This window comes from Solanum tuberosum, unplaced genomic scaffold, assembly GCF_000226075.1.
Source record: "Solanum tuberosum cultivar DM 1-3 516 R44 unplaced genomic scaffold, SolTub_3.0 scf00363, whole genome shotgun sequence".
Classification (NCBI taxonomy): domain Eukaryota; kingdom Viridiplantae; phylum Streptophyta; class Magnoliopsida; order Solanales; family Solanaceae; genus Solanum; species Solanum tuberosum.
Window position 1 is genome coordinate 73,024 of NW_006239298.1, and position 11,288 is coordinate 84,311.

The window sequence follows — 11,288 nt, forward strand, 5'->3', positions numbered from 1 at the left end:
TAAGTACATTTAATAGTTTAGAGAATATGTTTTGTCAGTCAGTCTAAAACAACTATCTCTACTCGGTCCCGTTCAATACATACAAAATGCACTAGCACAAGAAGTTGGAACTATACCGTTCCCATAATCAAGATAAATTACCTATAATCTTGTGCTACAATCGTACCGATGACATGTCCAATTTTCATCCTAGATTGTGAACAAAAATCTGTATACTTATAAGAACCGATGATTTAATCCTCTGTGTATAAGCTAAAACTCTACACACTAAATCATCTACTATATAAGTAAATAGACACCATAAACGAATATATGATCTATTAAAATTGAGCAAATATTTATTCTATAATAAATATTATTTCTTAACACATGGTTAATAGTATATATCCCAACAAACCTATCACTTCTCACTATAACTTCTTAACAGCTCCAGCATCAAGAACGTAGCTCATATGAATTTTAGGCAGGCCTGGAAAGGCATTTTCCCCTCTGTCAACTAGAACCACAAATACATCACCACTTAATATACAAACCAAAATAAAAGCCTATCATAATATCAAATCATTTTTCCTCATCTTCAGTAGCACAATCAAAAAGGAAATAACCAAGTAGTAAAAGATATTAGGAAAGACAGATTACTTCTCTGGAGCAGTGGAAAACAAGTCATCAAGCTCATTGGATCGAAGAGCACCATCCTGATTAAGATCAAAATTCATAATTTAATTTCGCAAAAAAAAAAACTAATGCTCGACGTGCAGAGATTGTTCGTACAAATGTAGAGAATTTTTTCAAAGAATAACTAGTCACTCCTATTGTTAATCTATTGTTCATTGGATTTTTATAAAATTATGTGTATCTAAAAATTTTCAATAACATGTAAAGCAAATATTTATTTATAAAAATACATGAAAATATGTAATTTATTATTTGGTATTGTAGGATTTTTTTTTTAGGATTCAGTAGGATATTTCAATACTTTATTTATGAACAATGATTTGCTCATTTAATAAAATTATACAAAGTTGAGGAAATTTTGATAATTGTCAGAAATTATGAGGATTTATATTTTATGAAAAGCTACAATTAAAAAAAAAAAACTTTAAATCAATCTGATTTCAAAAATTAGTTAAAATAATATCCAAATAGACCTGAATTTTGTATTTAGTCAACCACTTTCCCCTAATATGAAACAACGTAGAAGTTTTATTTTTGTGCAAATGAGTGTGAACAAACCCGACGGTGGTTACAAGAGTAGTTACTACCGGCTGCTCCAGCCGTCCGCTTGGTAATCACTTTCATTGTTAGGCATTTACTATTTACCATCATTTCTCTCATTTTATACTATCCATCCCTCTTTAAATAAATAAATTATAATAAAAATAAAGATTTTTAAATTAAAATTAAGAATATATTAATGCATCAAATAGAGATATAAAATAATATAATAATTAATAGACACGCAAATATCTATGTATATGAATGATATAGAAATAAATAGCTATGACTCCACTTGATGAACCAACCTAGCTATAAATTCCATTATCCATCACACTCACCCAAAACACATTACCCTTTCGTTGTTCCACGTGATAACAAACAAAAATGCGGAAGCATTTCCTCACAATTTCTCTCTTTTTTTTTTCTTTAGCTCTTCCAATTTTCAGCCAATTAAATCAATCATCAGCTTCCGTGGAATGCAAATCCTCACTTTACCCAAAACTCTGCCGCTCTCTTCTCTCCGCATTTCAGCATTCTCCTTCTAACCCAAATGACAACTACAGCAAATTCTCCGTCAAGCAATGCCAGAAAAAAGCCAACAAATTATCCAATTTAATCGCGCATTTCCTCTCAACACAGAAACAGAGATCGTTATTCGCCAATACTAAAGAGATTAGCGCATTGACCGATTGTCACCAGTTATCTGAACTCACAGTCGATTACTTAAATTCAATTTCCACCGAGCTTAAAAGAGCTGATGTCTCCACTACTTCAGAGGATTTATTTGGGAAAATCCATACATTGCTTAGTGCTGTGGTGACGAATCAGCAGACGTGTTATGAGGGACTGAAAGAAGCTGGTAGCAGTATGGTGACTGAACTATTGGCGCCGCTGAACAACGCCGCGGAAATCTATAGTGTGTCTCTTGGATTGGTGACGCATGCATTGGAGCGCGTTCGAAAATCCAGAAAGAGCGGTAGATTGTTGGCGGAACACGGAGGATTGATGGAGGAAGAGTGGGCACGACGTTCGAGATTCATCGCTTCCAAGGTAATTATCCCATTTCGAACATGTACAACACTCTCGAGATATTTTTACTTCTCCATTAAAATTATCTCAACTTTATTCCATATTATACATTTTTGTTATATGGATACTCAAACTATATCTCGTAATATTTTTCATGAATATTTAAATTTAGAATAATTTGAGAGACCTCCCTCCACTCTTGTTATTTACTTATTAGATCACTTACCTCCTTGCTTTGATTTATTGATAACAATAGCATATTAAGTCTCATAGAAAATAAAGGTAAGAAAAATTACTTTTCAATTTGATTTGACATAAAATTTAAAAAATTAATACTTTTTAAAATCTTTAATTCTTTAATTAAAGATACCTTAACATAAATCAAAATATCTTACGTGAAAAAATGAAATTCAAAATTATATTTACTCCTGTGGTGTATATAATTAATTTCATCCCATATGAGTATGTCCAAATGAAAAGAATTTTTCTGCATTTACTGCTGCAAGTTGACTGCCCATTGCATTGATTGTTCCACCGCTCTCTATTATTGAAGCTACTATGTCTATACATAGATCTTTACGTCGAATTAAAAGTGCACCGTTATTAAGAAGAGTACTGCTGCCTCTACTTCTCCCATTTCAAGAACTGGTGCTCTTGCTTAATTACCCAAAATATTTACCTTACATTAAAAATTATATTTAGTAATCGAATATGTTTCTTGTTAGGGGAGAACAATACTGTACATGACCTGACTCTCTTTTGTCTTCTACTCACAACTAGAAGGTCTCTATCCTTTGTGATGACTAGTACTCCTAAGTAGTTTGTTTGCTAAAAAAAATTAAAATCTCTTGTTAAATCAAGTATTTTTCAAAAATATATTTATAAATATATAATTTTTATTTGACTAACCAATTTTTTTAAAAATTATATGATATGAACAGAGAATTTATAGACTAATTACAAGTAATTTAGATGCTACATACCCCTATTTTCTCTATATAGTAAAAGAAATTGTTTGGTAGAGCAAATATTGCATAGTGTAAGTGATCACTCTCTTTTGTTTTCTACTAACAACTAGATGGAAATGAGAGCTGGTAGATTTTGTATCTTTCTCTTTTTCTATTGATTGGCCTGAGAAAACCACGTGATACCCTAGTTAAAAATGAAAATTACATGTACCATATTAGAACAATTAGGATTGTAAAAATAAATGAAATTTAAATATGAGGAAAATAGGTTAAAAATAACGTTTTAAAAAAAATAGTGTCTGGCTTATTTATTTCCCTTAAATTACTGACATGTTTAAGTTGCCGAATTCTAGTTCTAGCTAGAGAAACGAAAAAATTGCACCTAATTCTTGACTTTAGAGTTGTTAGAAATTAAAATGCTGGCAAAAAAAATACTTAGAACATTTGATGGAAATTTTGATTTGTGTGACTGCAAATAAATTTGAGTTATGGGCCGTATGTTATGGCTTCAAAGTCAATATACAGTTGTCCCTACCTTAGCTTCATTCGATTGCATCCCAAACAAATAAACATCTCTCCCAGTATAGTCCCTACATCAGTACATCTTCCTTCTTTTTTTTCAGAATTTGGTACTTATAAATCTGCATGTGGGGAAAACAATTGGTAAAGGCAAGCAACTCTGAACTCTGACATATTCATCTTCCTTCCCACATGCTCTACCAAAAAAACAACTATATTAAAAATATTTTTTTCTTATTCAAAATATAATTAATATGTAAATCCTATAAGATTTATTTTTTATACAATTAAAAGAAAAAAAAAAAATTGAAACCAACTATCATGAACTACAAAAAAAAACTTGGCATCTTTAAAATTATGGTCCCTTTCAAAAAAAAAACAAGGATCTAAGCCCCTTCACTAATGAAAGGCCAGAGGATGCAAGAAAAGAGGTGAGTGATTATTAGATTTTGGTGTGCCACCTATTGTGATCATCAAAACAAATACTACCAAATACTCAAATTTTGGAATTTTATTAGATCAAGTATTGTGTTTCCCACATGACTTGTTTATTTGGGTGTCAAGGTCCAAAGGAAAAGAGTACTTATTCTTGTGGCTTACCCAATCTCTTCTATGAGCATTTCTTTTCCAAAAATAAATAAATATATATTGCATGTCAATTGCTGTAAGAAAAATTAAACAAAAATGATTAAATCATCCCTATCACAATTAATGCTAGTAATACAAAGTCATGACATAAGAGATCAAAGTACCTACTCAAAAAGATTTTTAAGGTAAATTATGGTACTATAAATTGTCGCAAATTACATATAGTTTCATCTACCTTTATGATTTTTCATATTAGGCATTTATCTGTTTAAAGAAAACTTACGCTAGCAAACAGGTTAAACAAGCACTGGAGATGTCTCATCAAAGGGATGGAAGGATTCTTGACGAGTTAGTAGAAAATGGAGTACACATTAAGGAAACTGTAACAGTTAGCCCTTACGGTGGATGCAACTTTTCATCGATAGGAGAAGCCATTGCATTTGCACCTAATAACTCAATGATTGATGATGGTTATTTTCTCATCTACGCAAAGGAAGGATACTACGAGGAGTATGTTGTCATGGCCAAGAACAAGAAGAACATTATGTTGATTGGAGAAGGAGTTGATCGCACTGTGATTGCTGGAAATCGAAGTGTCATAGATGGCTGGACAACCTACAATTCAGCAACCTTTGGTAAGTAAACTATGCCTCCCGGTCATTTTCAAATAAAATTCACAAATAGCCGCTTTTTAACCCTTATAAGTGAAAAATAGTCGCAACATATTCTACAGGTGAAACTCTATATTCAAGTGTTACTACTACATTTAAGCAAAAGGTATCTAAATCTTTTTTTCCATGTGCAGCTGTTTCAGGGGAGCGGTTTGTTGCCGTGAACATAACATTCAAGAACGTAGCTAGTCCTTGGAAGCACCAAGCTGTAGCTCTAAGGAACAATGCAGACCTTTCCACGTTCTATAGATGTCGTTTTGAGGGCTATCAAGACACGTTATACGTGCACTCTTTAAGACAATTCTACAGAGACTGTGATATTTATGGTACTGTTGACTTCATATTTGGCAATGCAGCTGCAATTTTCCAAAATTGCAATCTTTTTGCTAGGAAGCCAATGCCAGACCAAAAGAACATCTTCACAGCACAAGGCCGGAGTGATCCCAACCAGAACACTGGCATTTCTATCCAGAACTGCACAATTCAAGCTGCCCCTGATTTGGCACAGGACCCGAATCTCACGTTGAGTTTTCTTGGTCGGCCTTGGCACAATTACTCAAGGACTGTTATCATGCAGTCCTATATAGGAGACGTGATCACGCCTGTTGGATGGTTAGAGTGGAACGGAACGTATGGACTAGACACCCTTTATTATGGGGAGTTTGAGAATTATGGACCAGGGGCTAATACTACAATGAGAGTACAATGGCCTGGTTATAGCTTAATGAATGCTTTACAAGCAATGAACTTTACTGTCTATAATTTCACTATGGGAGATACTTGGTTGCCTTACACAAATGTTCCTTTTTCTCAAGGACTCTAGTGGGAAATTAAATCTGTATAAATCAGATAGTTTTGTGTACTTCTGTCACATTCTTTTCTTCAATTTTATTCTTTTAGTGCTAAGAATATCCTAGCTATAAATACACAGAGTATCACTGATCACTTCTGCTCTAGCTGATGGGGTAAGGGAATTGATATAACTTTTTCTACTCTTTATAACATGATGTAGAAATGTTTCTACATCATGTTATTTTACATTTGTTCTACTAGCTAGATAAGCTAAGAAATGTATTTGTATAGGCTCAAAGAAAATGTCCATGTATTCAATTATCTCAGAAAATTAGCAAGAAACAATGGCAGAGCACCCTTCCAAGAGGTGACAATTGATATCTCCTCGCTGAAAAATCACACTGTATAGATTGATAAATTGATATATATATATATATACTATTTGTTGAATCTCCTTAGACCTCTTCACATATATACTTCATTATGTGAAAATCATAGTCCTCACTGCCAGAGACTGCTTAATTTGTTTGAGCTGTTATTGTTTTGAAAAAAAAAAATGAAACTTCCTATTGTCCCAATTTATGTGGTGGCGTTTGATGAACATGAAGTTAAAGAAAGTAAAAATAACTTTTAAAGCTTGTGGTTTGTACGAGTCATAGATATTTGTATAACTATAAGTACCTTATTAAAGATTAAATTTGAAGTTTACAGTGAAATTATGAAAAGAGAAAAAGAAAAAAAAAAAAAGACTATAAAAATATGACACCTAAATTAACAGTTATTGAAGTTTTAAACAAAATTGAAAAGGTGAGTTTGAAATTCTTACAAAAACAGCTCAAACAAACAGTATTTGCAAAAAGAAACTCAAATCTTTTTTGTTGCTAAATCTACTTTTGAATAGTAATTTTAAACAAAGGCCTAATATTATCCAATCATGACTTATGTAAATTTCTTTTCCTACCAAGCTGGTGGCCTGCCTTCATGGACTTTTTTGGATGAAAAGGTGGAAACATACAAGACAAATGAAAAGAAAGCATATCATAAAGTTAAAGAAAAGGAAATAATGCATAAAAAGTACTCTAGTATATATTGTAAAAAGTATCATTTGGATGGTGTTGGAATATAATGCAAAAAATTTGAAACTTAATTAAAGCATGAGATAATTTGTTAGGGGATTTTCCTTGGTGCCTTTGCCATCATTTTTATTTTGGATCTCGTATCAGAAATGTTATAGAATAAAACATTAGGATTTATACTCATGTAGTGATCTAGAATTTAGTGTTGATTCTTGAGATAAGTTAGAATATTATCCTCTTGAACAAAAACAAAGATTATTATCTCTAATTTGTACTATTTTGGTGTTTTTTTTTGGTTATATAGTCTATTTGCTTTTCGTCATTCATTGATGTACACATTATATCGTAATTAAATTATTCTGTTCACATATCTTTTGGCATTATGTATTACCTAAAAGAATAAAAATAAAAAATAGAATAGAATCGCATTGATTTTCTTGATAATTCTGGTATTAAGTAAAAATGAACCATTGTTGATTAATTAGGTTTGAGTGTAGAGAATCTCAATCAAACATGATATTTTTCTCTCCTCATCCATTTTCCTCCTCATTTTTCATGACAGAAGTAAGATTTGCGTACAATTTACTTTCCTTAAATCCTACTCATTTTCCTTGTGGATGAATTCTTTTTGACTTCTGTTGATTTTTTTTGATTTTTTTTTTGTAAAAGATGATATACCTATTTACTACTCATCATTTTATTTTTTTTAATTGTTAACTTTATTTTGTTAAAGTAATTGGAAAAGTTAACTATAGTACTTACCTTTTTATGTTGATAGTGCATCTGCTGTATCATTTTGCCCCCCTCGTTGATATTCTTTAGAAATATTGACCAACGTAGAAGCAACGCCAAGATGCTAAAAGGAATAAATTTCTAAGGCAAAAAGGAAAACCAAACAAAAAGGAAAAAATAATTCTGATAACAATCCTTTATTCCCACCTAAAATCAACAAGTCATATATATATATATTATGCTCACTAGTTGTGATTTCATTGTGTAAAAAAAATTGTCTAACCTCAAAAATGATCATGGGAGCAGAGGGTTTTGGTACAAAATCTGTGAATTCGAAAACTTATACAAATATGGGGTTGAATGAATATGATAGAGGAGATAAAGGAAATCCGAAGATTCTATGGATTGTAGCTTCAGTTGTTGAGAGGTCAGTTCAAAAGAATGAAAAGGCATTGAAGGGATCAAATAAGAGAGGTGTTGTGACTGTCTTCCATGGGACAAGAGCCCCTGTTTTGACTGTTCAGCAGTACATTGAGCGCATTTTTAAGTACTCCAACTGCAGTCCTTCCTGTTTCGTGGTTGCATACATATATTTGGAGAGATTCCTCAATCTGACTCATTGTTTACTCACCTCTCTTAATGTTCACCGGCTTCTCATCACTAGCATCATGTTGGCTGTCAAGTTTGTAGATGATGAGTAAGTATCCTTCCTAATCTGAGTTTTTATGTCTTTTCTATACAATTGAGATTTTAGCACTTTTTTCAGCTGCTACAACAATGCTTATTATGCAAAAGTAGGAGGAATAACCACAACAGAACTGAACAAGCTGGAGATGAAATTCTTGGCAGCCCTTGATTTCCGACTGCACGTAAGTGTTGAGAACTTTGATAAGTACTGCTTGCAGCTAGAGAAAGACACCAATGAGAAATTACAGATTGATCGACCTATCCGAATTTTTGCATGGGGAAAGGGTTTGGTAAACAAGAACATATCAAATTGTTCACCTACAGTTGGAGGATACACTTGTAGAGCTTTCTAGGGTGTAGGGATCCAAATCCAATGGACAGGCATGAAGAGGCTGAGATAAATCTTCTGAATTGTGTACCTGTTGAATATTACAACTGCTGGTTTATTCCTGAACTGCAACTTTTCTCTATGTTTCATCTCCTATATATAAAGCAAGTCGGCAAAATTGCTAACACTCAAACAACAACTATTGTTATAAGACGAAGCGTCTTAAGGAATTTGGCATTGTATAAGCAATATCTTGGCTGCAAACATTAAATTATTTCAGATGCTCACAGAGGAGTCAAATATGTTGGTCCAGATCCTCATTTACTCGTCCAATTGTTACTAAAGCTCTCCTTGCAATAATAAATTCTACACCTACTTCTCTGGCTCTGATATCGAAATCTAAAATGCCCCATCTCCCCAACCTGTACATCAGAGGAGACCACCCGAGAACGTCTAGTAAAGAAAATGACAGTGCTAGAATCCCAGAAGTCAATGTGAAATTACAGATTGATCGATCTATTCAAATTTTCTCATGGGGAGAAGGTTTGTTAAATAAAGACATCAAATTCTAGGTTTAAGAATTCAATGCACAGCCTTAAGAGACCTAGCAAGACTAAACTATATATACTCTTCTCGATGTTAATTGTCAATTCAATAGTGTCTTGTATTGGCATATTAACGTACGCAATCCCATTTGGAACAAAAAACTTAAAGCCATGAATAAATCAAACTCATAAAAGACCGTTTTGATAAACCAAGTTGTCAACACTCAATCAGATCTTTACCCCCCTTGTTGCAGGATTCCACAATCCCATTCTACAATCAGATCCACCACATCCTTTTTGAAATAAAAACACGCCATTCACATGGCCTCCCATAAGATATGTATTAGCAAGAAAACTCGACAGATGATCAGCATTTTCAATTACAGGGGTTCCTTCCGAATTCGAAATTATGTCGACTCTGGGAATGTCATCATGGCTATGAATTAACATTTTCAGTTTATTCTTACTTTCATGATAATTCAACTGTTTACCAATCAACATATGGCTATTAATAAGACTGTACCAATTCTTGCTCGTGCATTTGAATCGCAACAACGGTTTCACAGGTAACCTTTGTAGTATCTCCATCGCCAAATCTTCACCGAAACGACGATCATTCTTAAACCCGGTATACATGTTCCTAATAGATCTTAATAAAAAACATACAGGAGGGGAAGAAAAAAATATATATAGTATTAAATTGGGGGAAGAAAAAAATATATAGTATTAAATTTTAATGGGAGAGAACTAGTGAATTGGCAGTGATTAGCGGATTGAATTAATGTCTTTTATAAATTGAATTATATTATTTTCATGTTATGTATATAAATTGAATTATATAATTAAATCACAAATAAATATATTTTTATTAGTGAAATCTTTGAAGATGAGAAATGGAGAAGTATTGCATTATAGCACATTTTAATCCAAAATGGAGAATTAAGATGACTTATTTTATACTCCGTAGTATTTTTTTAGCATTAGTTTCTTTTTCTATTTTTTGTGTTGTAACTTGTATGGGAAGAATAAAAAGTAGAGTATTTTTAAACAACAGATGCAAAACAAAGTGCTTTAGGAATTTGATATTATGTCAAATGCATGCACTTGAATTGCAACATAGACAACCTCCCTTTAATTTCCTTGAGGCCGGTGGCCGTATTATCTTATAAAGAGAGGGGTGAACCACCTATTGCAGAAGCACTTGAATCGCAACTTCCTTTTCTAAATCTTCAACGAGTCTGCATAATGCTGGTGGCCATATATATTACACTAGTTTATAAAGTTGGAGGCACCCTATAATTCCTCTACTTAACAGATACCAAGTAACTAAGAGAAACTAGAAAACAATACGACTCTACAATAGCTATTTGAGCCATGGCTAAATGTACCGCAATTAAATGGTTAAGCCCAACGCACTTGAAATTAAATTAGTAACTTACAAAAATAGTATAGTTACTTACTTGCAAGTTGCAATATTATGAATTTTACTAGATTTTAACTCATTAAATTATATCAGATGCTCACAGAGGAGTCAAATATGTTGGTCCAGATCCTCATTTACTCGTCCAATTGTTACTAAAGCTCTCCTTGCAATAATAAATTCTACACCTACTTCTCTGGCTCTGATATCGAAATCTAAAATGCCCCATCTCCCCAACCTGTACATCAGAGGAGACCACCCGAGAACGTCTAGTAAAGAAAATGACAGTGCTAGAATCCCAGAAGTCAATGTGAAATTACAGATTGATCGATCTATTCAAATTTTCTCATGGGGAGAAGGTTTGTTAAATAAAGACATCAAATTCTAGGTTTAAGAATTCAATGCACAGCCTTAAGAGACCTAGCAAGACTAAACTATATATACTCTTCTCGATGTTAATTGTCAATTCAATAGTGTCTTGTATTGGTATATTAACATTTTCAGTTTATTCTTACTTTCATGATAATTCAACTGTTTACCAATCAACATATGGCTATTAATAAGACTGTACCAATTCTTGCTCGTGCATTTGAATCGCAACAACGGTTTCACAGGTAACCTTTGTAGTATCTCCATCGCCAAATCTTCACCGAAACGACGATCATTCTTAAACCCGGTATACATGTTCCTAATAGATCTTAATAAAAAACATACA

The 11,288-nt window shown here is 32.8% G+C and overlaps 4 protein-coding genes across 4 annotated transcripts in view; 2 read left to right on the top strand and 2 right to left on the bottom strand.

Annotated features, from left to right (window-relative positions):
* Positions 1–1,552: 1,552 nt before the first annotated feature.
* LOC102599557 (probable pectinesterase/pectinesterase inhibitor 25) lies at positions 1,553–6,130 on the top strand. The gene is made up of 3 exons (XM_006361840.2): positions 1,553–2,268; positions 4,618–4,957; positions 5,128–6,130. The coding sequence occupies exons 1-3, from the start codon at positions 1,603–1,605 to the stop codon at positions 5,814–5,816; spliced, it is 1,695 nt and encodes a 564-aa protein (XP_006361902.1). The 5' UTR covers positions 1,553–1,602; the 3' UTR covers positions 5,817–6,130.
* Positions 6,131–7,745: 1,615 nt separating this feature from the next.
* On the top strand, positions 7,746–8,998 carry LOC102579170 (cyclin-P3-1-like). Its single transcript, XM_006361786.2, has 2 exons — positions 7,746–8,290; positions 8,360–8,998. Exons 1-2 carry the CDS (start codon positions 7,884–7,886, stop codon positions 8,631–8,633), a joined length of 681 nt encoding a protein of 226 aa, XP_006361848.1. The 5' UTR covers positions 7,746–7,883; the 3' UTR covers positions 8,634–8,998.
* Positions 8,999–9,381: 383 nt separating this feature from the next.
* Positions 9,382–9,789, bottom strand: LOC107063529 (putative F-box protein At3g47150). Its single transcript, XM_015315502.1, has one exon. It carries the CDS (start codon positions 9,787–9,789, stop codon positions 9,382–9,384), a length of 408 nt encoding a protein of 135 aa, XP_015170988.1.
* Positions 9,790–10,684: 895 nt separating this feature from the next.
* The window catches only part of LOC107063530 (uncharacterized), a 2,561-nt gene continuing 1,957 nt past the window's right edge, over positions 10,685–11,288 (bottom strand). The window contains exon 2 of the mRNA XM_015315503.1: positions 10,685–10,842. Within this exon, the coding sequence (XP_015170989.1) occupies positions 10,685–10,842 (158 nt within the window). The remainder of the gene's footprint in view (positions 10,843–11,288) is intronic.